The sequence below is a fragment of the Neofelis nebulosa genome, chromosome 3 (genome assembly GCF_028018385.1).
Source record: "Neofelis nebulosa isolate mNeoNeb1 chromosome 3, mNeoNeb1.pri, whole genome shotgun sequence".
NCBI classification, from domain to species: domain Eukaryota; kingdom Metazoa; phylum Chordata; class Mammalia; order Carnivora; family Felidae; genus Neofelis; species Neofelis nebulosa.
Genome location: NC_080784.1, coordinates 128,278,053 through 128,304,098, shown reverse-complemented (window position 1 = coordinate 128,304,098; position 26,046 = coordinate 128,278,053). Strand labels below are relative to the sequence as shown.

Here is a 26,046-nt window from a genome sequence, read left to right as displayed (position 1 = left end):
TTTATTTATTTTTGAGGTGAGGTATCAAACATGATAACATATATTAAAGTACTCCATAAACCAGCTTTCACACTAGGAAACTTTTCCTCCCAACATAACCTTTTGGAGAATGTGATGAATGCTTTGGAGCAGCACCACCCAATGAAATATAGTGCTAATCACATAGGTAATTTTAAATATCTCAGTCTCCACTCAAAAAAAGAAAACAGGTAAAATTTTAATAATATATTTTATTCAATCAAGTATAAAAACCTTATTATTCCAACATGTTATCAACATAAAATTATTAATGAGGTATTTTGCATTAAAATTTTCATACTCAGACTGAAATCCAGTATGCTTTTTTTTTACTTCTATCATATCTCAATTTGGGTGCTAAATTTTCTTTTTTTTTTTTTTAAGTTTATTTATTTTGAGAGAGAGAGAGAGAGAGAGAGAGTGGTAGGGAGATAGAGAATCCTAAGCAGAGGCCAGAGCCAGATGGGGGTTCTATCCTACCAAACATGAGATCATGACCTGAGCCAAAATCAAGAGCTGGATGCTTAACCCACTGAGCCAACCAGACGCCCCACTGGCTACTACATTTTCAATGGTGAAGTGAAATGTATTCCCACTCAAACAATAAAGTTGTGTTTAACAGAAATGCTACCCTGCTTCAGTTTTCAAATGTCAATTAAAATTATGTAACACAAAAAATTCAGTGCCCTAGTCCCAGTAGCCATTTTTCGAATGTTCAATAGCCCACATGGTTAAGTGTCTACGGTTTTGATCAGAAGAGCATTCGCCCTTCTCCTCTAGAAGGCTGTACTTCTAGGGGATTCATGGACCTTATGAAGTTCATTCTTGCTTTACACCTCCCTTGGTTAAAAATTGTCCTTTTCATTTCTTATAATCCATTCACAGTTTTAAACAGTCAACATGTTACTTTCCATATGTTCACTGAACATTATTTACGTTTGCTTATTAATAAATTCCGTGGTCTAAATCCAGCAACTTTACTGAAACTGCCAAGTGGGCTATTGATTTGGACACAGGAAATAATGAGGATAGAGTGGTTGAAACGCTTTTGGCCGTTTCTTTCTATCAATGTCTCTTCTGGTACGATCACGGAATTTAACTTCTACATATCAGGATTACCAATTTTTACCTTCCTGACATGCAAACTTCAGGGGCTGCACTTCTTAGGGCACATAAAGCTCTCTCAAAAAATCAGGCAGTAGCCGCTGAACTTGCATAGCTAGGGATTTATCCAAAGCTCCCTTCTATTTTTAGCCAGAACAAATGCTTGCCAATTCAAAGTTTCTGGAGAGAGAAATACATCGCATTACAAAACAGACACGCGGAGCATACCTTTGCCAGGTACTGCTCGAAATCCCCTGACTACTCCCACCGAAACTCGGTAACTCAATTGTCTCCCTGCGCTGGCTTCAGCTCGCCTCTGCAAGCCCGCACGCCTGACTCTTTCGCACACCACTCCGCCCGCGCTGGGCTGCCCGGCCCGACCGGGGGCGTGTCCCAGCCTGGGGGCGGGGCCGGGAGCGCGAGGAGGCGGAAGTTCCCGCGGGCGGTGGGGACGGCGCACGCACCCAGAGTCACTTGTCAGCGCTCGTCTGAAGCGGAGGCAGCGCCACGCCGGACTCGAGGTGAGCGGCTGCCGGGCGGGGATGTGCGGCTGTGATATCCCGCGGTGCGGGCTGGGAGAGGCGCTGGTTCTGCGCCCTGTGCGTGGAGGGAAGCCCAGCTGAGGAGGAGGGGGCGCGCCCTGCCCGATTCTGCTCCTCAGGTGCTTTCTGGGGCGGCGGAGTTGAGAGAGCCGCGTGGGAAGAGGAGCGCTGGGGAAAGGGCGGCGCGGGAGTGGGCGCGACGCCAGAGGACGAGCCCTGCAAGTTCCCGGAGTCGGGGCCGGCCGGGGCGAGCGCGGCGGAGGCGGGGACGTGGGGCTCCCGGGCACCCCCGCAGCGACCCGCCGGTCAGGCAGCTTGCCGGGAGTCACCGGGCACCTACCTCGGCGTGTGGGTACAGCCCTGCGTGCACCTCTTTGGGGTGTAGGGAGCTGCACTACGCGGGAAAGGCGTGTTATTTTTGGTTTGCTTTCGCGCTACTGAGAAGTGTTTATTTCCCCCGCAGATATTTACAGTTGTGTAACCTGTTGGGGAAACATCCGCGCGACCAGAAATAAAGCTGTTTTTTTTTTTTTTAATCTAAATCGCCAGATTTATCAATACTTGTGGGGCTTTCGTAAGACTGTGACTTCAGTGCATTTGACAATAAGTGGAAAAAGGAAGGGCGTTTGGACAGGGCAGAGCCAGGAGAATATTCGTGGCTGCGTCGGGCAGGGCAGGTCTAGGGTGTGATCGCCAGATCCTATCCCGAGTCCGCCTTCCTGACCGTGAGGACGTCGGACCTGCCTACCACGGAAATAGCCCGCTCGGGAGCCTTATTTGGCAAACAGGACTAGGCATGAACCTCTGCTGGAAAACTGTCTTGTCTGCTTTCGGCCAGTGCCTATGGCTTTAGTTCGCAGGCTCTACCCCCATTACGTCTCGATTTGGGGAAAAAGAGAATCTCAAGATATACTGCTCTTTAATTTCAGACCTTTCTTGTCATTCTGAATTCTCCATTCCTCCTTCCCACTTACCGGAGAAGCCGGGATAGAAGTGTGGGAAATACGAAGCTTCCTTCCCAAGTACTAGGGCGAGGGTATTGTTTAGACTTTCCCTAAAAGAAAATCCCAAACTATACAGAAGTTCCAACATTTTCATCGTGTTTGAAAGCAGAATAGACTGCTCATTATTTGTTGCCTGCTTAGTATTTTAGTAAGAGTTTGGGCACTAGTAACCACATGCAGGAGACCTGGAAAAGGCCAATAATAATACTACCATTGCTTAGGGATCGGAACGGTTAAGGCAAATGAAGCTAACAGAGGGAGAATACCAGAAATTAAATGACACTAGTTGTATAGTGGGGCCCGTGCTAGAAATTTTAATAAATGGGAGAAGTCAGGAAGGGAACTGCCAAGTAAAGGGAAGTTGCATGCACATAGTTTGATATATAACATACATACGTTGTGTATACATACATTTTCTTGTAGGGAACAATGGGGCCAGAGGAAGTTGTACCTAACTTTCCCATTCTTCTCTTGATACAAGTTAAAGATTAAAAAAGGAGGGGGCGAGCTGCCTTTGAAATACCAGTTGGCTTCTCATACTTCTGATTTGTATCATATACCAGTGTCAAAATGGTCTTTCTCTACGAGTTCTATGAAAATCTTTTATTATAGCGGGAAAGCAATTAAACTGTGTGAGACGCTTTATTATCTTCCTACTATTTGTTGTTCATGTGTATCTAACAGTTTGACTTCTGGCATGACTGTTGGGTCTTTTTAGTGCTCTGTGTTTATTGCATCAGTGCTGAATGTGTACTACCATGCTAGTGGAAAAGGTCATTTCATTTATGAGGTAGATACAGTGCAGATTTTCAGTAGTTTTATTTATTTATTTTTTTTAAGAACCAGGCTTAACTTGAAAGTTTTCCCTCATTTTCTCATTATAAGAAGATGTAATCGGGGGCGCCTGGGTGGCGCAGTCGGTTAAGCGTCCGACTTCAGCCAGGTCACGATCTCGCGGTCCGTGAGTTTGAGCCCCGCGTCAGGCTCTGGGCTGATCGCTCGGAGCCTGGAGCCTGTTTCCGATTCTGTGTCTCCCTCTCTCTCTGCCCCTCCCCCGTTCATGCTCTGTCTCTCTCTGTCCCAAAAATAAATAAAAAACGTTGAAAAAAAAATAAAATAAAAAAAAAAAAATAAGAAGATGTAATCTGTTTGCTTTTAATATACCCAATGGTTTAAATACCTACATCTGCCAATATTAATATTAATCACAGTGTTGAATGGGTTAAAAAAATGGAAAATTATTTAGACAGGTAATATAAAGTGGTGATTAAATCAAACAGCACTGATTTTTCCAAGGAAGTGTGTCTTAAACAGCTTTTTTTTTTAATGTGGTTTCAAAACTTTAAATTCTACATTTGTTACATTTTTAATATTTTTAAAGAGGGAAGTAATAGGTTTCCTAGATTACATTTTAGAAAATGTCCATTCCTCCCAGTTTCTCCCACCCACATATGACCATCATAACAACCAATACCAAACCGAGGTCACACTTTTTTTTATCAAATAAAAGTACAACCATTCGAGTCCTTATAAGCACACTTACAGCAAAACAAAGAAGACTGCACGAAGTGCTGCTTCTTTTCTGAAGCTATACTTCCCTTTCATGCATTAAGATTAACCTATATTCCCCCTCATTTAGTCAGTCTTATTCACTGTGTGCTTAATGCTCACTCTCTACTTTGCCTAATACGGTGTGTATGAAACAAAAAACATTTCTCACTGATATATCATTGTGCTGGAGTGTTACCTATCATTGCCTGTCTAAAAGAAAAGTAAATATTACTCTAAGCGTGGGAAACACTATGTGCCTGTAAGAGGAAATGCAAGTTGTAGTTTATGATTGGAGAGAAGAGTTTTGTGCATTAAAAAACAACTTATTTTAAAGAATGTTGTGTGTGGAAGGCATGAATGAGAGTCTACAGATTTCCGGTACTTTTCATATGTGAAAGTAGCTTAAGGACTTTTGCCAACTGCAGGCAAAAGAATGTATGAGGTAGAGGGAAGCGGAAAATCATTTTGAATTAAACCTGAAATAAGTTCTTGTTCTTTCTCCTATATATAATGATGTGTTGTAAAATACTTTCAGTTAAAGTTTGTATGCAAGAAGCCACAAATTGTACGGTAGCAGTTTGTAGAACTGATCGAGTCTAGAGGTGTATCCTGATATGGAGTTTTTAGACTATGGAAATTGGCATCACTTCGGAAATTGTATGTTAGCTCATAGATTCCTTTCCTTAGAACTTAATATAGACTTACCCTTCACAGCTTCTCATCCCCCCCAAGACAAAATACTGAACATAATTTAGTTGAGTTTATATTAAGTACACTTAAATATGTAATAGGGCTTCAAATAATCTTTTTTGTTAACCATCTAATTTTCTTTCACAGTTTCTTTCATTTTCTGGGATTGAACTTTGAGCTGTTAGAGCCATGAGCAACTACAGTGTGTCCTTGGTTGGCCCAGCTCCTTGGGGTTTCCGGCTGCAAGGTGGCAAGGATTTCAACATGCCTCTGACAATCTCTAATGTAAGCAAACTTCACAGATTTTATTACAGATGTTCATTCGATGCTTAGTCCTGGAAACCTCAAGGCTGAGTTGTTGAGTTCTCTGGATAACCTGTACTCATCACAATTGCTTATGGGATTTGATCTTCTCAAACTTAGTTATGTATAATCAAGGATGCGGTGGGGAGGGAATTTAGCAAGGATAATTGATTTCACTTAAGCTTATTTTCAGTTTCACTTAAGCTTATTTTCAGTTTCCTCCATCTATTAATAAGGATAATGGAAAGCATTTAACTAGGGGGCGGACTTCAAATCTTTGAACTGTCACTAATTTGGAGAATTCTCTGGACCTTCGTTTCCTCATATGTAATATTAGAAGGTTGCACTATGGGATTTTCAAGGTCTCTTTTAGTTCCAAAAGCTAACTAAAAACTGTTGATCAGTACCGAATAAAATGACTGTTTTTGGTGTTATTTCCTCAGCTCACTTTCTGGTGAAGATGATAGCCAACAGTAAAAGTGCCAAAAGCTACTTACCTTTGAAGAGGAATTGAAGGGCTTGGATCTCCTATTTAGATAGTCACCTTGGGGGGAGGGGTAAAAAAAAAAAGATAGTCACCTCGTACATAATTGAGATTTGGTTGTTTACTTCATTATGAATTTAGTTTGAATATATTCTGTGTATCCAATTTGAGGATATATTTTGATGATGATGATGATGATGATTTTTTTGAGGCCTGACTGTGTGTCAGGCACTGTTTGACTTTTATCACCAGTGGATAATTATTGGTATTAATTACTTCTACAACATTCCCGAGGGCTTTTTTTTCATAGTCAAATAAATATGAATATCCACTCCCCGTTTGCTTATAGTATACATTCTGTTCCGTGTCTTTTTTTTTTTTTTTTTAATTTTTATTTATTTTTGAGACAGAAATAGAGCATGAACCGGGGAGGGTCAGAGAGAGAGGGAGACACAGAAGCTGAAACAGGCTCCAGGCTCTGAGCTGTCAGCACAGAGCCCGACAGAGCTCGAACTCACGGACCGTGAGATCATGACCTGGGCCAAAGTCTGACGCTTAACCGACTGACACACCCAGGCACCCCCCGTGTTTTTTTTCTAATTTACCATGGAGAATTTTCCCTAGAGTTTTTTTTTTTTTTTTTAACAACTATATAGAATTGTCTTGTAGAGAAGTAGCATTTATATGACCAGTCCTTTATTGAAAGGCATTTATATGATTTCCAGTATTGCTGTTATATACAGTGCTGTAGTGGATACCATATATACATAATTTTTTATGTATATGCATATACACACAGTTGACCCTTGAACAACACAGATTTGAACCGTGTGGGTCCACTTACATGGGAATTTTGAAAAAATAAATATATATACCATCTAGTAAATATATTTTGTCTTCCCTATGATTTTCGTAATATTTTCTTTTTTAGCTTACTGTATTGTAAGAATGCAGTATACATAACATACAACATGTTAATTGACTTTATGTTATTGGTAAGGCTTTCAGTGAACAGTAGGCTATTAGTATAGCTAAGTTTTGGGGGAGTCACAAGTTTTATATGGATTTTCGGCTGCATGGGGGAATCAGTGCCGCAGTCCCCATGTTATTCAAGGGTTAACTATATATATATATATATATATATATATATATATATATATATATACATATATATGTGTGTGTATATACACACATATATAATTTTGATTGTTGTGCCAATTTACAATTTTGTGCAATGCATGAAAATACTTACTCCCCTGAACCACTGCCCCCCCCCCCTCCCCGGCCCCCAGCAGCCTTGCCAGAAAACCTGGATTTTTGCCAGGTGCTTTGTGTGCATCATCTCATTTAATTCTCATGTAAACCTGCAAGGTAGTGGTATTATTCCCGTTGTACAAAACTGTGCTATGAGCTTACATGGATGGTGTGGAAGAGCTGGCTTTCAAGCAGTTATGCTATGTGACTTCCCTAGTAATAAAGTTTATCTATAGATTGTTTTCTTTCTTTCTTTCTTTCTTTCTTTCTTTCTTTCTTTCTTTCTTTCTTTCTTTCTTTCTTTCTTTCTTTCTTTCTTTCTTTCTTTCATGTTTATTTTTGAGAGAGAGAGAGACAGAGCACAAGTGGGGGAGGGACAGAGAGCAAGAAAGACACAGAATCCGAAGCAGGCCCCAGGCTGTGAGCTGTCAGCACAGTACCTGACGTGGGGCTGGAACTCATGAGCCATGAGATCATGACCTGAGCCGAAGTTGGATGCTCAACCAACTGAGCCATCCAGACGTCCCTTCTTTTTTTTTCTTAAGTTTATTTATTTACTTAGATTGAGAGAGAGAGAGAGAGAGAGAGAGAGAGCTGAGGAGGGGCAGAGAGACAGAGGGAGGGAAAGAATACCAAGCAACATACACCAAGTGTGGAGCCTGACACAGGGCCGGAACTCACGAACCTTGAGATCATGCCCTGAACTGAAATCTAGAGTCAGGTACTTAACCGACTGAGCCACCCAGGTGCCCCTAATAGATGGTTTCTTTAATCAGATTGTTTCTCTAATATTTAGGAATTTATTGTTTTAATTATAGATGTATATATGTATAAATATATACATATATATACACATATTGCTTCCAACAATATATATATGTACAACTTGATGTTGAAAGGTTAAAAATAAGTTTGCAACACTTAAAAACCTCTCTAGAGTATACAGTTTACTAATGGGGTTTTCCATGTTTCTTGGCTGTGAATTTTTTTAAACAGTTAACTTTCTTTTTTTTTAAAACAGTTCAATTTACCCAATTTCTGTCTTGATTCCAGTTAATCAGAATTTACAAGGAAATACATATATGTAATCCAGTCTCTAAGTTTTAAGATTTTATGGTTGGATGAAATTTTAAATGGAAAGCATCCATATGAAAATGTGTCTTGTTATTTATTCCTGTTTGAGCAAAGCAAGTTTTTTTCCCCTTATTGAAGATCTCCTTTGAGGACAGGAATGATATTTGAATATTGTCTTGTTTTTATGTTCTGTTAACATTTATATTAAATTTGAATATCCTGCTTTATAGATATCGGACTAACGAAAGTTACTGTTTAGTTTCAAATGCATCTGTTTTTGTTGGGAAAAAAGTCCAGACACAAATTGACACCTAATGAAACAGACTAAATCATCACTTTGTTGTTTGGTAATAGAAATGCAAATGGAATATGTAAATTTTATAGTATCATGCCTTTAAAAGAATTTTCTGTGCTTCGGTTCCCTGGCAGACAATTTGAGGCCTAGCTCCATGTTGTGATGCTGATACAACAGAACACTGTGTACATACATATGTGCCCTCCTCTGGCACAGAAGAAATGCTTTCCTTGTGTAGACAGAGTGCTAATTAAAGGATTTTGAACATACTGATTAAAAGAGACCACGGTAACAAAGCTGCTGAGTTATTTCTGTTCTCTTACAAAAGTCTCTGCCATCTCCTGTGACCTTTTTGGGCCTTGTGCAGTGGGGCATGCAATTCATTCTGGACTGGAGAGGATGGGAAGGGGAGGGGAGGAGGGAAGGGAATTTTGGCTCAACTGTGCTGCTAGGCTGTTGGCCTTCATTGTAGTTATTTTTAACCCCTTGTGTGGTTCAGTTTAAACATGCCTAGTAGTACTGCCTAATAAAGATGTGTGCCTAATAACTAATTTATATTGTAGTGAGATTAGTAATGTTATACCTCATCTTACTTAGTTCTCTGGTTGTATTCTGCTTTAATTATGTCAAATTATTGCGATATATTTCTGTGGTCACTGGGTTGTTTAATGAATAGTATCAAGAAGTAATTAAAACTTGAAAGCATGCCTTGAAACATATAATTTAATGATTCTCTTATTTTAATAGTATATATGAAATTCTTAGCAAGGTCTGGCACGTAGTACTCTTTCGGTTGTTACTTTTTACAATAATATTATAAAATTAAAAGAAAAAAATGTTTAGAGACTTGAAATATCAAATCCCCCATAATTGTGGGTAATGTAGGAGTTATGTATATATTTTTTACTTAGAGTTTATTAGAATTTGAAAAGAAAAAAAGAATCACAAGTGTGTGCTTAGCTAGGAACCTGCATGTTTATGTTTAGAGTTCAAAAGTAGACAGTTTTCCTCTGGTTAGATGTTGGCTGTGTTGAACTCCACAGGGCTATTTATGGTCCCCTATAACATTGGGGCTCTGTGACAGCAGATGTATTTGTGACAAATAGGCCATTGGCTGGGACTTCAACATTCTGTTTTGAGATTTTGTTGTTACTAGCATATGAATATGCTGAATATGACTTTGTATATTAAAGCGTGCACATTATATAATTTTAACATTTCACACAAATTTGCCCATTATCTATATTGTATGATTTTTGCATTCTTTTTTAGTAGGTGGTTTTCTAAGACAAGATTGGTAATTCCTGCAGACTTTTAAAAAGATCTTCAGATTGCTGTAACTGTATAATCATATGTCATTGTCTTCAGTTTCCTATTTTTAAAATGGAGTGCTGGCTACAGGACTTTTTATGACCCTGTATTTATGAAATTGCCTTCAAGCCACGGAATGTGGGGACGGGTTTCATTGTAGCGGTGTGGGTTATTGGTCTTTGCCAGTATATTTTATAAGAAGAAATAGGAGACTTCTTGCACAATTCAAGGCCGTATCTTGGCAAATTGATGTTCCTCATGATGGAATTACAGGAAGGATGATATATTTTAAGTATGGCATCCTGAAGTTGCAGTACTCTGCTGTGTGTTGCTTTCTGATTTATGATGTTGGAGTTTTTTCCTTAAATGTCAGTATTTGGGTTTCCTGAAGATGATCTCCCAGTTCTCCATAAACATATCTACATTGTTTCATTAGCAGGTAAGAATGAGGTCAGATAATTTAATACAAATAATAATAATGATTTTGATTCTCAAGAATTAGGGGAAGATTAGTTGTTACCAGCTCAGCTAAGATTTTTAGTTGGATTTGAAAAGCAGAAGAAATTTACTATTTTCTGGAGTGTGGACCTCTGCTTGGGAGTATAAGACAGAACAGAAAAAAAAGCTGTGAAATATTTTGCTAAGAATTCATCCATTCAGCAGTTATAGGAATACTTCCTGGAAGCCTTTTAAGAAGATGCAAAGTGTTGGGCATTACAGTGGTTGGGGAGAAAAGAAATAAGTACAGTACTAGACATGGTCATAAGACCTTCACAAAAGAATAGTTGATAGTTATGAAGATACAGATAAGTGTTTCTCAGTTTCAGTAGGTGTGGATCTTTTGTGTTTGTGGGGTCAGCTTCCTACAGGAGAAATTAATTGAAATGATCCTTGAAGGATGAAATTTGAACATCTCAAAGTCAACATTTCTCTGTGTTGGTTTTCAGTGCAAAGTGAAGACGAAGACTTTTCTTGGCCATTGCTTGACCCTGAGCAAAGCTGTGAATATAGTTGAGTGATTCTGCAGACAGACCAGCTGCAGAGTTTCCCTCCTAGAGGGGGACAGAAAGAGACTTTCAGTCCTCTCAGGCTGAAATGGGAGAACCATCCTACCTTGAATAAATGGGCCCATTGTTAATTTTAAGCTGTTGGGTATTTTCTTTTACATTCCCTTCCAACTACCCTGTCGTTATGCCAAGTTGGAAAGTTAATGATTTAGTATGTATAACTGCATAATGTATATTTCACATGTATGGTCACCTTCTGCTTTAAAAGTATTAATTACCTTGTGTGTGAGGCACAGAGACCTATTTTTTCTGTGTGGTAATTTTCTATCATTGTCGTGACAAGGGTAAAGAATCTCCAGATAATTCTGAAGATGTTTTTCTGGGTTGTTATTGGTAAAGAAATGAAAAATCTTATCACTATGTTTTGTTGTAAGTAAGTAGTTTTAGAAAAGTGGAGCTTGATTTTTTTAGTTTTAATGAATGTTAGGCATTTTGGAAGGTTCTTTGTTAAAGTAAGAGGAATTTTACTGGTCTGTAGGCTATCTGTGTCTGATGGAGGAAACAATATTGTAGAGAGTAGACGAAGTAAGAACGCTAAACCTAAGTAAAGGAGATTTTTAGATAACTTGTTCACCTACTCATCGATCAGATATAATATCTCCTTAAACTGAGAATATTGAAGACTGTGGACTTACTTTCAGTTATTTTTGAGAACTTTCAAGGCAAAGAATGTTTATGATAGTTGTTGGTCAGGTTGCAGTGTGAATTTATAGTTAGTTAACTGGTTGTCTTCATCCAAAATATCCTTTCTGCAGTAGTTCTTACCCAGATTCTCATATACCATGAGACTTGTGGCCCCCAGTTACAACTGCATGGAGGAAAAACTCTGGTATCAGTTAGGTAATCTGGAAGCAAACATCGTTCTGGACAAAAAAGGGGTTGTTTCTTTGGGGTCTTGTAAGGGATAATTACGTTCAGTTTTAGTAGGGGAGACTCTAAGCCTTTATTTAAATTTCTGAGGTATAGAAGTATTGACTGTATAATACTATATAATATAAAACATGACAGAACGAGACCCTAGCATGTGAAATATCAATTTTTGTATGCATTTGTAAATAAATGACATAAGGAAATGAAAAGAGAAAAAATTGAAGCAGTTAATGTAGTGACCTTGGTGACTCTTAGGTATTCTATGTGCACAGCCACTCAGTAGCCCTGTTGGGAATGCAGGTTTGATTGTTAAATTACAAAAGTGGGAAAGTAACTTTTCTAGCACAGGTACTCTGTTTTAATGAAGATTTTTCTTTTTTTTTTGGTAATAAACTATGAGTATACAGAGCAGACAGTATTGAATGAGTGTTTAAAGTTCGGTTTGGAGGGCTCCTGGGTGACTCAGTTAAGCATCTGAATTCAGCTCAGGTCATGTCTCACAGTTCATTGAGTTCGAGAGCCCTGCTTTGGTTTCTCTGCTCTCAGCTGGGAGCCAGCTTCGGATCCTCTGTTTTCGTCTCTCTTTGCCCCTCCCCCCAACTCACTGTCTCCCTCTCTCAAAAATAAATAAACATTAAAGGAAAAGTTAGTTTTGGAAGAATTTTTTATAACATTAATGAAACCATATGTTCACTTCACTATCTTTCCCCACCTCATTTTTTTCTTGTTTTACATGAGTGGTGTTATCTACCCTGTGTAAGTAAGCATTTCTTTGACAGCTGTTGATGTTGCCCATTTTATGTGATGATTAATGGAACAAAGTCTATCAACCTCTTTGGCGTTTAGTACTCCCAGCAGGACTAGATAGTTACAGCCCATGTCCATGATAGGTCTACATGAAAGAGCAAAATGGACTGGGAAGGTTAACAGGAGGAAATGGAAAAGAGTCACATTAGGTGGAGAAAAGAGACAATTTAAAAAAGGTCACAGTGGAGCACTTATTTACTGGGCAACATTTGGTACTCAGGCAATCTTCTTAACCCTTCACCCCTTCCTGCCTTTAAAATTTGGTTAATTTATGCTTCTTTTTAGGTAATATATTCATAGGGTTTGAAGTTCCAAAGATACAATAGCGTGTAAAGGAGAGTCTCATTTTTCCCGCCATTCATTTCCTCTTCTGGAAGCAACCAGTGCTAACATTTTCTTGTGTATACTTTCAGAAATGATCTATATAGATACATGTATATACAAATATGTCCTTTCCACCCTCCTTTTCAACACAAATTGTATCCTTAAAAACTATATATTTTTTGGCATTTTTTTTTTCACTCAACCCCAAATTAATAAATATATCTTTATTCTTTTTATATAAAGCTGCATTGTTTGGATTGGTCATGATTTATTTAACTGTTTCCTATTGATAGACAAGTTGTTTCTTGTGTTTTACTGACACTGCAGTGTAATTTTTGCATTTATATACATTGCATATATATGAACGTATCTATCAGATAAATTCCTAGAAATGGAATTGCTGAGTCAAAGGGCTATATATATTAATGATTTTGATTGATAGTGCCAAATATCTCTATAGAGGCACTCCTACCCACAATATGAGAATGCTGGTTTCCTCATACTTTCGCTAGCCCATGTTTCAACAGCCTTTGATCTTTCCTAATCAGATGGGCCTATTTTCACTTTTCTCTTTTTTATAGGACTTAATCACAAGTATTCTACTGAGGATTTTGTTTTTAAGTGGTTCATTATTCCCCATTTTGCATGAACATATGAAATAAAAAATGTGCCGCTCCTCTGTAAATGATACCATTAATTTCTAGGGATGATAGTCTGAGTTTTGTCATGCAGTTTTGATTAATAGTTACCTTTATCATTTATTTCCTGTTTTTTAAAAAATTTATTTCCTATTTCCAAATGGATTTCCTCTCAATGTTAACATATTACTTCCAATTACATGGTGAAATATTTTGCTTGTTTTTTGTTGAACGGTTTTTGGCATATTGCCCTGCCGTAGACTTTCTGGAAAGTTTAAGCAGATCACATTTAATAGACTCAAGGTCGTTACTTCTAGAGTTTCTTCTGGAGCCTGATATATTGTGGGATTTCAAATCCTGCTCTTCTCCAGCTCCCTTTAAATGATGTAACAAGGAGACTGGCCATTATGAGCTGTTCAGTATGGCCCTCAGACACAGTAAAATTCACCCCTAGCAGACTCACTGTGTTTTCATTGTCAACCTTTATTGGCCAGTAGAGCTTAACTGAAGTGTTAAGTGTTCCATAGCATAGTGAGTCAGGCATTGTGAAGGCATACTAACAATAGATTTCTTCATTTTACCTTGGTTTAAACAGCAGACTGTGTGTGTTGGTAACCTTGGTGACAAAAAGAGTAAGGATGCCAGGGATGTTTGTATTTTATGTGGTTAAAGGAGGGATGTGGAATTTCCCTTTAGTGTGTTGCTATAAATTTTTAAATATGATGAGAAGAGGGGCACCTGGCTGGCTCAGTCGGTGGAGCGTGCAACTCTTCATCTCAGGGTCGTAGGTTCAAGTCCCACGTTGGGCACAGAGAGTACTTAAAAATAAAATCTTTGAAAAATATATGATGAGAAGAATTTGGAACTAGATAAGAATTTGTACCATTGGTTATTTGAATTCTATGACTTGTTAAACATTTTTTTCCAGAATCCAAAAATTGATTTCACAGCGGCCATTGTTCTTCTTGATGATTGTCTTGGGTAAATTTTGATTTACTAAAATTTTATTTTAATGACATTAACAACTGAATGCCATTTACCATTAGTTCTGTCAGGGACTTAAGTGTTGTGATTTGGTTCTGTTGAGGATCCCAGTTATTAGCTCAGGATTTCACAAATGATTTCTGAGATTTTAACTTTTATAGGTGGCAAAATTAAAAAAAAATTAGTAAGGTTGTATAATGTTGGCTGGAGGTGGTTGTGGGTATGTTCTGAAGGTATTTTTCTTCTTGGGAAAAGGTAGTGGAGGACAAATGTCCTTTAGAAAACAAATGCTTTATCCCTTAAATTGGAACCCTTAGAGATGTTCTGGAGAAAGAAGTTTATACAAAGATAAAAGCATTATTATGCATGTCATTTTCATGATTTTGAACATTCTCTTGAAGTATCTCTATGCTACTTAACTTATAAATATTCTACAAATAATTCTTCTGGTCTTTTTATAGTAGGCATTTCTTTTTATATATAACTGTCCATTCTGGAAGGTTGTAGTTATTGGTATCCAATTCTCAGAGTGATACTCAATATTTTAGTAGACACATGTTTCCAAACTTCATCAGTGGTTTATGCCCTTGTAGTTCGGTTCTTCATATTCAGACTGGCAAGTTGCCCAACCAGGAATTCTGAAATCCTGCATTCAATGCATTATTGTCCTATTTAAAAACTGTTAACAGGGGCACCTGGGTGGCTCAGTCGGTTGAGCATCTGACTTCGGCTCAGGTCATTATCTCATGGTTTGTGAGTTCGAGCCCCGCGTCGGACTCTGTACTGATAGCTCAGGACTTGGAGCCTGCTTTGGATTCTGTGTTCCCTCTCTCTCTGCTTCTCCCCTGTCTCTCTTTCACACTCTGTCTCTCTTTCAAAAAAAAAATAAATAAAGATTTAAAAAAATAAGTAAATAAAAATAAAAACTGTTAAGAGCTTCTTGTTATCTGTTGAGTTATTGCTTTATTCCTCTGCCTGGCATTCAGGCTGCATATACATGGGCCCACTTAATACAGCTGAGTTTATGGTCCAAAATGCCCATTTTTAACCCTAAAGTCCTTAATTTTTTGGTCTCTTAATTTTTTGTGCTTACTACCTTTGTTTTCTTCTTACCTCTAAAGTTCTACCTATCTTTCAAGGCACATTCATATACCAGGTGCTCTTCCAAATTTTTGACTACTCCAACTTGCTTGGGTCTCCTTTCTTTTCTATGTTAAATAGTAATAATAATAGCAATGTAAATATGCTGACATTTATTGAGCCCGTGTTATTGTCTAGGCCCTGCTGTAAGTGTTTTCCTCATGTTCCAGTATTTAATCCTCATAATGACCCTCTGAAGAAGTATGATTTTAAATCTCTGATTTATAGATGAAGAAACTGAGGGAGGAAGAAGTTAAATAACATGCCCAGAGTTACACAGATGGTAATTGATTAGGCTTAGGATTTGAAATCAAACGGAGTAGTAATAATGCTTTTTTTAACCAGGTTCTCTCTTTTCTGGGAATAGATGACAGTTTTAACTACTGACGGCCAAGTTCGTGAATGTGTTTCTTCTTCTTCTTCTTCTTCTTCTTCTTCTTCTTCTTCTTCTCCTCCTCCTCCTCCTCCTCCTCCTCCTCCTCCTCCTTCTCCTTCTCCTTCTCCTTCTCCTTCTCCTTCTCCTTCTCCCTCTTCTTTAGGTAATCTCCCATGTGTGTATTTCTTAAAGAGACAATACATGCTGGAGAATCAAAGACTTGTATAAATGGAAATAACTGAGATTATTAAAAAAAAAAATGACTGCTTTCCAAAGTGATTATCAAAGCCGATCTAAGAAATTTTACAAATGTAGATTTCAGGCCCTAGACTTTGAATTCAGGGTTTTTAAGGATTCTTACATGCTGTCTGGATATTTCTCATCTACCGTTTGCATTCCATTTTGTACACTAATATTTGGGAACCATGTATGGTATTGCTTTTTTAGAAAACGTTTTTACTGTAGACCTTTTGTTAGGTCATTTCTGCAAAAAGGCTGAGGCTAAGTTACATTGGAACTGTCCTTGACTAAACAACGCGGTAGATCAACTTTTCTTCAACCATCAGTCTTTTCTCAGTTTTCAGAGTTCAATCACCATAGGTCAAATTATTTTTGTAAATAAATGACAATCAGAGTTTAGTTCTGTTTACAATGTTTTATTAGTTTTTTTTTTTTTTTTTTGAAGCTTTTCTATTTATTTTGAGAGAGAGAGCACAATGCCCTGAGCAGGGGAGGGGCAAAGAGAGAGGGAGAGAGAAAATCCCACATAGGGTCCACATGGAGCCAGACGCGTGGGGCTTGATCTCATGAACTGTGAGATCATGACCTGAGTGGAAATCAAGAGCTGAATACTCAAATGAATGAGCTACCCAGGCACCCCTGTTTACAATGTTTTAAGTATCTTTGTGACAAAGAGTTAGAGGATTGAAGTTGACATACTAATTATAATATTTTAATACTATAAAAGTTAATAATGTTAAATTTACCAAAGACTTTTTTAGGAATTTTTGACTATACTTGGTTTTATTTTATACCTCATTGCTAAATCAAAGTGGTAACATGGTAAAAAGAACTAGTTACAGTTTTTTTAATCCCATGAACCAGAGAATACTACAGACTTTTGGTCTTCATATTAGGTTTCACAGCAGTATATGTAAGTACATATAAATAGGTCATATACTTTGTTAAATTGTAAACTCTCTTACCAGGAAAAAAAAACCCTTACACTGTGAGTCTTATTTACTCAAGATCGTGCTGGAATTCCCAATTTGTGTTCATTAGCTGTTGACTGATGATCATAATGATAATAGAGGACAGATGGGAAGCCGGGTTGCAATCTCAATCAAGTTTCCTGTATATTTGTCTGTTAATGTACATAATTGATAGAATTAACTGATGAAGCATTTTGGTGTTCCTTGTTTTTAGTTCTAGTTAGGCTTTGACTTTCTAGGAAATGTCCCAGAGGTTACATCATGTGATAACCCCCTGCCTCCCAAGGTACAGTCTTTCTCTGTGCTAGTCAGAATTTGTTTTCTGTAACTTTGACCCGATGATTCTGCTTCTCTCCTTTAGTGCTATGCACAACAAAGGATAACAGCCTTTCAAATAGTGACCGAGTTGTATTTCCCTTGGAGTCTTGTGGATATTCTGTAGGAAGCCATTTCTTCAAATGTTTCTCTCATGGCACTTTGCCTCTGTCTTCACACCCTTGGGCACATGCTTTAAGAAGTTTTTAAATGTCTCCTTATGTGTGACTCTCAGAACTGATCTATTAAGACCAATGCAAAAGTATAGTTATTAAGTCAGGAAGCTTATTTTTGTATGACTGGATAGTGTGGGGTTTAGAAGCTGCTCTGAGCAGTGGGCTTAATGGAACCATCAGTGTTTTCTCTGTATGCTTTTGTACTGTTTGAAATTTTTAAACAAAAGAGAAAGAGAAAGAAAACTAAAACTGGCTTATGCTTTGTACATGTGTAAATTGAGGCTTGTCTGGACATAGGTGGAGGTTAGCAGAGCCGAAGAGGGCAGGGGTGTGTGTATGGGTGTGTGCTGCTTGTGTGAAAGATCAAGGAACCTCATGGCAAGGAATTTAGGAAACAGATAATTGAGTGTATTCAAGCATAGTCTCTGGAGATTTTTGTTATTTTTGTTATCTTTTATGAGAGATGGGTAAATTCATGGTATAGCAGGGTATATCCTCTTGGTATCATCTTCTAGCACTGCCTTTCTCCTGAGTGATTTGTGCCAGAGTCCAGAGATGGCAAGGAGTGATTCAACACCTATTTATTGATCTCTTACTGTGTACTAGGCTTTGGGTACAGAGGGTGGTTCTCTATTTTCTAACATAAAGGCACACAGAACGTGATATGAAATATATGAAGGAGCTTAGGCATAGGAGAGGACTTACATGTAATCAGATCAGGAAGAGAACACAATAATGTGTGTTGACCATGTAACCCGTGTTAGGATAGCAGGGAACTTCTAGAGGAGGATCTGTAGAATCCATGGAGGAGACACACGAAGAGGCAGTGGCAGGCAGAATTTGCCATACCAACATCTGGACTTGGAGTTATTTTTTCATTATCATTATTGAGCATCTGCTGTGTGCTCAGTACTGGCCTAGATACTGAAAATACAGTGATAAGCAAAACGAAGTCCTTTGTGTTATAGACCTCATATTCTAGTAAATGGGACTGGTAACTCAAAATATATAAATAAATAAGCAATGTAAATTAATAAGGTGATATGCTAGGGAATAATTGGGGAAAAAGGTTGAGTGTCTGGGGTGGTAAGGGTTTTACTTTATTTTTAAATGTTTATTTTGAGAGTGGGGGTGGGCAGAGAGACAGGGGGACAGAGGATCCAAAGTGGGCTCTGTGCTGACCACAGCAAGTCTGATGGAGAGCTAGAATTCACCAACCATGAGATCATGACCTGAGCTGAAGTCAGACACTTAACTGACTGAGCCACCCAGGTGCCCCAAGGGTTTTACTTTAAATTGGGGGTCAAGAAAGGTCCTTCTGACTGAAGAGGTGACATTGACTTAAGAATAAGAAGCCAGTTGTGGGAAGAGCCAGGAGGACAGTATTGCAGACAGAATGGGAAGTGCAAAAACCTTGAGACAGGAAGGAGCTTGGTGTGTTCAGGGAATAGAAAAGAGGCTAGTGTGGCCACAGTGCAGTGAGCAAGGAGGAAAGTGGAGTGAGATGAGGTGCATCTAGTGTCAGAATGAGAGACGAGGAGGTTCAGGGTGCTTGAGGAGGATAACCTTGGAAGCAATCATAGGACCACTCTTGGAGATTTTAGAGGATCCTGATTCCTTTGGATTAGAGCTGAGCTAGAGAGAGTGGGTTACTAACTATTGTGACCTTACCATATCTACAAAGTGGTATGTTTTATTCATTTATTTAAAAATATTTTTATTTATTTTTGAGAGAGAGAGCGAGCACACGTGTGTGTGAGTGCGGTGGGGGACAGAGAGAGAGAGTGAGACACAGAATCCAAAGCAGGCTCCAGGCTCTGAGCTGTCAGCACAGAGCCCAATGTGCTTAACTGACGGAGCCACCCAGGCGCCCCAAATTGGTGTGTTTTATAAATTGGTTTTGGTAAAAAAAAAAAAAAAAAAAAAGAATAACTGTATACCCTGCCAAAGTGACTCTTCGGAAGTAAAATACTCAATATGTTTGTTTTGAAAAGTTATTTATTGTTACAGCATATACATTATTATTTTTTCATTGTTATTTACTCACTGATTACATTTTTTCTGTTTTGTGTTCTTTTAATTTTTTTATCACTGTAAGACAAGCAGCTTGTTGCCCAGATGGCTTCTGTTTTCATTTCCTTGTGATGTTATGACCTCTTCTATTTTAATAAAGAAATGTTGCATACACACTGAAGAGTTGTTTACAAATTATGTTGATTAACACTTTTGTTAGAGTATGCCTCAGAGATAAAGTGAGTGTTAGGATGTTTATTCTAGGTCCCATATGTTGAGCTGAAAAAGGTTTTAAAATGTATCTATTTTTAAAAAGAATGCTTTAGCTGTTGGTTGGTTGAAGCACCCAAGGTCAAAAGTTATGTTTTGTGACCTTTAATTATCTTAAGTGGAGGGAGTTTATAAGATTTAATGTTTTTCATTTCTGAATCTTTCAGAGAGGTTACTTGGGTAGGGTTAACATCTAATAAGAGCAGTTGCCCGTTGATAATTTAGTAGACACATTGGTAATGGATAAACTGAGAGTGTCATCGCTATCATATAAATGTAAGTCTGCAGTAATAAATGACAGTGCCTTCGTAGATGATGTAACTTCATACTTCATACTTAGATTAGTTTTTTATAAATTCAAGACAAGAATGAGCTTTCCTGTGAGTTTTGGGTTATATTTACAAAATCATGCTTTACAACCAACTTACAAATTATCCGTAGTACATTAAATATGATAAAAGAATGCACTAGTATAAAATTTTAGATACAGTTTTCTTGATGATATTATCTTTTTTTTTTTTAACGTTTATTTATTTATTTATTTATTTATTTATTTTTTAAAATTTTTTTTTTTTAATGTTTTTTTTTTATTTATTTTTTTGGGACAGAGACAGAGCATGAACGGGGGAGGGGCAGAGAGAGAGGGAGACACAGAATTGGAAACAGGCTCCAGGCTCCGAGCCATCAGCCCATAGCCTGACGCGGGGCTCGAACTCACGGACCGCGAGATCGTGACCTGGCTGAAGTCGGACGCTTAACCGACTGCGCCACCCAGGCGCCCCAACGTTTATTTATTTTTGAGACAGAGAGAGACAGAGCATGAACGGGGGAGGGTCAGAGAGAGGGAGACACAGACTCTGAAACAGGCTCCAGGCTCTGAGCAGTCAGCACAGAGCCCGATGCGGGGCTTGAACTCACAGACCGCGAGATCATGACCTGAGCCGAAGTCGGACGCTTAACCGACTGAGCCACCCAGATGCCCCATGATGATATTATCTTAACATTTAAGTAACCTGGGGCGCCTGGGTGACTCAGTCGTCTGGGCATCCAACTTCTGCTCGGGTCATGATCTCGCAGTTCACAAGTTCGAGTCCAACATCAGGCTCTGTGCTGACAGCTCAGAGCCTGGAGCCTGCTTCAGATTCTCTGTCTCCCTCTTTCTCTGCCCCTCCCCCATTCATGCTCTGTCTCTGTCTATCTCTCCAAAATAAATAAACATTAAAAAAAGTAAATAAAGTAACCTAATAATAATTAATTTTTAGCCTTAAAGAACACTTTAGGCAATTACAATCATATAGTAATGAATGGTCAAACATCTATGAATATTTTATTACCAAAGCTAATATACTAGCATTGTATTTTTTATTGACTGTTTTTTACAGTGATTTTTTTTTGTAGGGTTTATATTTTCTCCCAACATAACATTTTAAGATTATAATTTTATTGAACAGTGTTTAACATGCTGTTTAGTGTAGTTACTAAGTGCAAGCTCTTAGTGTGTGCATGTGAATCCTAGCTCTGAAATTAACAGATATATATATTTGTTCAAATATATATATTTGAAATTAAGATATATATATATATATATATATATATATATATATATATATATATATAACTGTACCCAGGTTCTTCAACTGTCAAATGGATGTAAAATATTTACATCGTAGCGCTGTTGAATTAAATAAAGTAATACATGTAATGTACCTGGCTCATAGTAAGAACTTTGTGAAAATTCTCTAATAATAATAAAAGTTACCTTATCATGGGGTACCTGGCTGGCTCAGTTGGTGGAGCATGTGACTCTTGTTCTTGGGATTGTAAATTCGAGCCCCATGTCAGGTGTAGAGATTACTTAAAAATAGTAAAATCTTTAAAGAGAGGGAGGCAAACCATAAAAGAGACTCTTTTTTTTTTTATGTTTATTTATTTATTTTGAGAGAGACACAGACCTCGCAAGTTGGGGAGGGGCAGAAAGAGAGGGAGAGATAGAGAATCCCAAGCAGCCTCCCTGCTGTTAGCACAGAGCCTGATGTAGGGCTCAAACTCAGAACCATGAGAACTGTGAGAACTGTGACCTAAGCTGAAGCAAGAGTCAGGCGCTTAATATACTGAGCCGCCCAGGCTCCCGGAGACTCTTAACTATAGAGAAAAAACTGAGGGTTGCTGGAGGGGAGGTGCGTAGGGGGATGGGCTAAATGAGTGATGGGTATTAAGACGGGCACTTGATGTGATGAGCATTGGGTGTTATATGTAAGTGATGAATCACTAAATTTTGCTTCTGAAACGAATATTATGCTATATGTTAACTAATAAGAATTTGAATAAAAAACTAGAAACAAAGAATAAAAATAAATGAAATGGAAAAAACAAAACAACAAAAAACGAAATCTTAAAAAAGTTACCTGATGGTAATAAATACTTACTGCTAATCTCTAGTTGAAGCAGTTTTGACTCTATTTTTGAAATAATTCTAGATCAATCACTTCTTTGATAACATCATCTTCAAAACTCAGTTGTGCCTTACTTTTCTGAAGAAGTTTTATATTTTGGGGTTTTTACATAGGATTTTTTAGAAGCACCATCCTACACAACACACACAAACACATCCCCTGTGGTTTGAATTATTTCTTGAAGTTATCTTATAGAACGTGGATAATAAATATTTGTTGAATGAGTGGGCCATTTCCTTCTTCCGTCTGTCAGATCTTGCATAAACTCTCAAAGGGTTTTAAAAAGAGAATGGATACTAGTAATACCTCCAATTAGATATTCTTTCTACAGTGATTACTATTCACTAGAGATTTTCTTTTCTTTCTTTTTTTTTAAATTCTTTTAAAGTGACATGATAAGGTATATTGCTGGTGAAGGCAGTTGCTATAGGGGAGAATTTCTTTTTTCTTTTTTTTCTCCAGTGAAGGATAAGTATGATTATGAGAGAACATGCAAGTGAAACGTAGGCTACACAAGCTAAGAAATGCGTGTGCCATTTGTACTGTCTCTTTTCAGGAGTTTTTGCAGTTCAGCAGCCTTTGTGTGTAGAGCTCTGTCCTCACTGTGCCATCTTAGTTTTCTGGTTGTAGAGAACTGGACATGGCATGGGTGCCTGATCTAAATGTAGCCGTCTGTAGACAAAGTTAGGAGATCTGTATGCTGTCATACTATTTTTTTTATTTACACGCTCTATGCATTTTATGAAATGTAAGATCTAACCACTCTGAACTTCAGCTGTACAAATGAATATAAATCCTTGTTGCTCATTCATTAGTTTATTTACTTATTCTGTAAGTATTTATCGAACATCACTTACATGCCAGGCACTGTCCTAGGCACTGAGAATACAGCCGTGTGAGTAAAATAAAGTCTGTGCTCTCTCAGACCTGTATTTTAGGGGAGTGAAAAAGAGACAATAGGCAAATAAAAAATAGTTGGTGTTAAATAGTTTGGGGGCAAAACACAGGAGTGTAGGGAAAGGGAGTGGCGGTTGATGGGGAATTACTAATTTATAGGAAGTGAACAAATAAGGCTTTTTGAGCAGATACTTGGATGAAGTTGGGGAAGAACATTTTGGGCAAAGAGTAAAGACCCCGAGAGGAGTGTTTACTTAGTATGTTTGAGGAACTTACAGGTAAGCCTTCAGTGGCTGGAGCGGACTGAAAGGATGGTGGTAGAAGATGATTTTAGAGAATTGAGGGTAGTTATTTCCCAACATAGATTGTATTAAAATCTACAGCAGTTTAATTGATAGGAAAGAAGCATTTTGCCTTTAGATTAAAATAAGACCATGTCAGTATAGCGAGAGTTTTTGTTTTTTTTGTAGCATAGTACACACTACTCTGGTACACAGTAAATGTTTTCTCTGAAGTCTGAAGAGTCTGCTGATTGCAGTGTTATTTTATTCAGGACTGATGTTAAGTTTCAATAGTATTTGAGGTTTAAAAGGTTGTGAACATTGGTATTTGTATATGCTTAGTATTTTTGTTTATATGTAGCAGGAGTAACTGATTATAAATGAGAAGTGGGGTCAGATTACATACATGTATATAGTTCAGTGATAATAACTTTTATGGAGTGATGACTATTGCTGTCACCCTTACAATTAATATTCACTTTGAAAAGTAAGGTGAAACAAAAAAAGTTATTTTTGTCTTTACTCCAAGATTTTGTCTTTATCCTTGTTTTTCAGCTTCGTAATGGAGATAGAGGAATTTTAGTATCTTTGGGTAATCATTAAAGTAACATGCAGATTATTAGAGGCATATGAATATGGAAAATCATTTAGTCTGTTTTGGGAATTTTCAAAAAAATATTTGAAATTGCCTTTTTAAGTTTTATTTTCAGAAACATTTCCTGGTCTTGTTACAGTAGATGATCATGAGGGGCGCCTGGCAGGTGTGTGACTCTTGATCTCAGGGATGTGAGTTCAAGGTCCACATTGGGTATGGAGCCTACTTAAAAAGAAACAAACAGAAAAAAGAGTGGATGATCATGAAAATGTTTCATTTATACCTGGCAGGAGTAACCTTTTAAAGTCCTCTAACTTATCAGTTGAACTGGTAACCATAGACCAATTGTCTTGGCTTTTGTTCTAGTCATTAGATTGGAATTTTAAATAAGAATAGCTTATTGAATAGTTTCTTCAAAAAGGGCAGTTTTCCCAAAGAGTTTTCAGTTGATTATCATCATTAAACCTTCATTCTTTTTAAGATTTAAGTTTTATCATCGCTAGGCAGTTTCCCAATTAAACGTTTCGTAATCAACTGTATGACATTTTGCATCAGTGAAACCCCACCGTTTTTATTTGTCTGAAGAAGGGGCAAGAAACATTAGAAACAAATTTTCTCATCAGAGGAGACTTGGTTTTTTTTTAAATGTGTATTTTTGAGAGCAAGAGAGACAGAGTGTGTGAGTGAGAGAGGGGCAGAGAGAGGGAGACACAGAATCTGAATCAGGCTCCATGCTTTGAGCTGTCAGCACAGGGCCTGATGTGGGGCTCGAATTCACGAACTGTGAGATCATGACCTGAGCCACCCAGGCGCCCCAAAGGAGACTGTTATATAAAGGAAAGATTTATTCTAATGGAGAACTACTTTATTAATTCAATCTAATTAATGGTAAAGCTCCAAATATAACACAGATGAGTTACTCCTCTAGGTTGATAACAATTTTAAACTTATTTTTCAAAGATTTTGTGAAGTAAGTATTTTCTTCAACAAAATTTGGAAGTTGATTTATTAGGCTGTTTAAATAAGGTCTTGTGCTTGTTTCATTTTTGATGATGTAGGTTTTTGTAGATGGCAGTATACTTGAGTTTCATGGTCAATTTTGGTTTCCACCGGAAATGATTGTTATTTGCTTTGGGTTTGATTTTTTTTTTTAATTTATTTTTATTTTATTTTTTTTTTTAACGTTTATTTATTTTTGAGACAGAGAGAGACAGAGCATGAATGGGGGAGGGTCAGAGAGAGGGAGACACAGAATCTGAAACAGGCTACAGGCTCTGAGCTGTCAGCACAGAGCCCGACGCGGGGCTCGAACTCACGGACTGTGAGATCATGACCTGAGCCGAAGTCGGCTGCCCAACCGACTGAGCCACCCAGGCGCCCCTGATTTTTTTTTTTAATCTTATAAAGTCATGGTCTTTAAAAAGGAAGATTTTTAAAAAATAAAAACCAGTGGCGACCAGGGTTGGGAAGAAAGGGAAATGGGGAATTGTTTCACAGGTATAACATTTCAGTTTTGCAATTTGAAAGAATTCTGGAGCTCTGTTGCACAATAATGTGAATGTATTTACCACTATGGAACTATTCACTTAAAAATGGTTAAGATGGTTTAAGAAAAAAGAAAAAATAACAGTATATTGAACTGCTGGACTTTTTAAAAAATTCATCTCATAAATAGCACATACAGGATGGTAGAAGTTGTTGTGACTTTTATTTGATCAACAGAAAATGATTATTTATAAGACCTTATTTCTTATAAATATTACAGATACACATTTTTTAAAAAGATTTTTTTCCTTGAAGTTCTCAGAGAAAAATAATTTTTAAAAAAATTTATTGTCAAGTTAGCTATCATACAGTGTATACAGTGTGCTCTTGGTTTTGGGGACCAGAGAAATTTTAATAGCATTTGGACAGGAATGAGTAGACAGCAGATTATTACAGACTTTTACTTGACATTATGAAAACTAAAATTTAACTTTAGGGCTTGAGGTGGTTATGG

At 37.7% G+C, this 26,046-nt stretch overlaps 1 protein-coding gene and 1 long non-coding RNA gene across 17 annotated transcripts in view; both read left to right on the top strand.

The window, feature by feature from the left end:
• Nucleotides 1-1,490: 1,490 nt before the first annotated feature.
• Nucleotides 1,491-26,046, top strand: part of PDLIM5 (PDZ and LIM domain 5) — a 221,993-nt gene continuing 197,437 nt past the window's right edge. For 7 of the 16 annotated variants that reach the window (XM_058721893.1, XM_058721888.1, XM_058721892.1 and 4 more), the window contains exons 1-2: nt 1,513-1,643; nt 5,057-5,194. In XM_058721893.1, coding sequence (XP_058577876.1) covers nt 5,099-5,194 — 96 coding nt within the window. In that variant the 5' untranslated portion in view covers nt 1,513-1,643; nt 5,057-5,098. Of the gene's footprint in view, nt 1,644-1,673; nt 1,784-5,056; nt 5,195-26,046 lie in introns of those variants that run through there. The other 9 variants (XM_058721881.1, XM_058721879.1, XM_058721895.1 and 6 more) reach the window with 7 other exon arrangements.
• LOC131507314 (uncharacterized) lies at nt 6,982-10,774 on the top strand. Its single transcript, XR_009259440.1, has 2 exons — nt 6,982-10,069; nt 10,578-10,774. It is a non-coding gene; the product is annotated as an uncharacterized LOC131507314 (long non-coding RNA).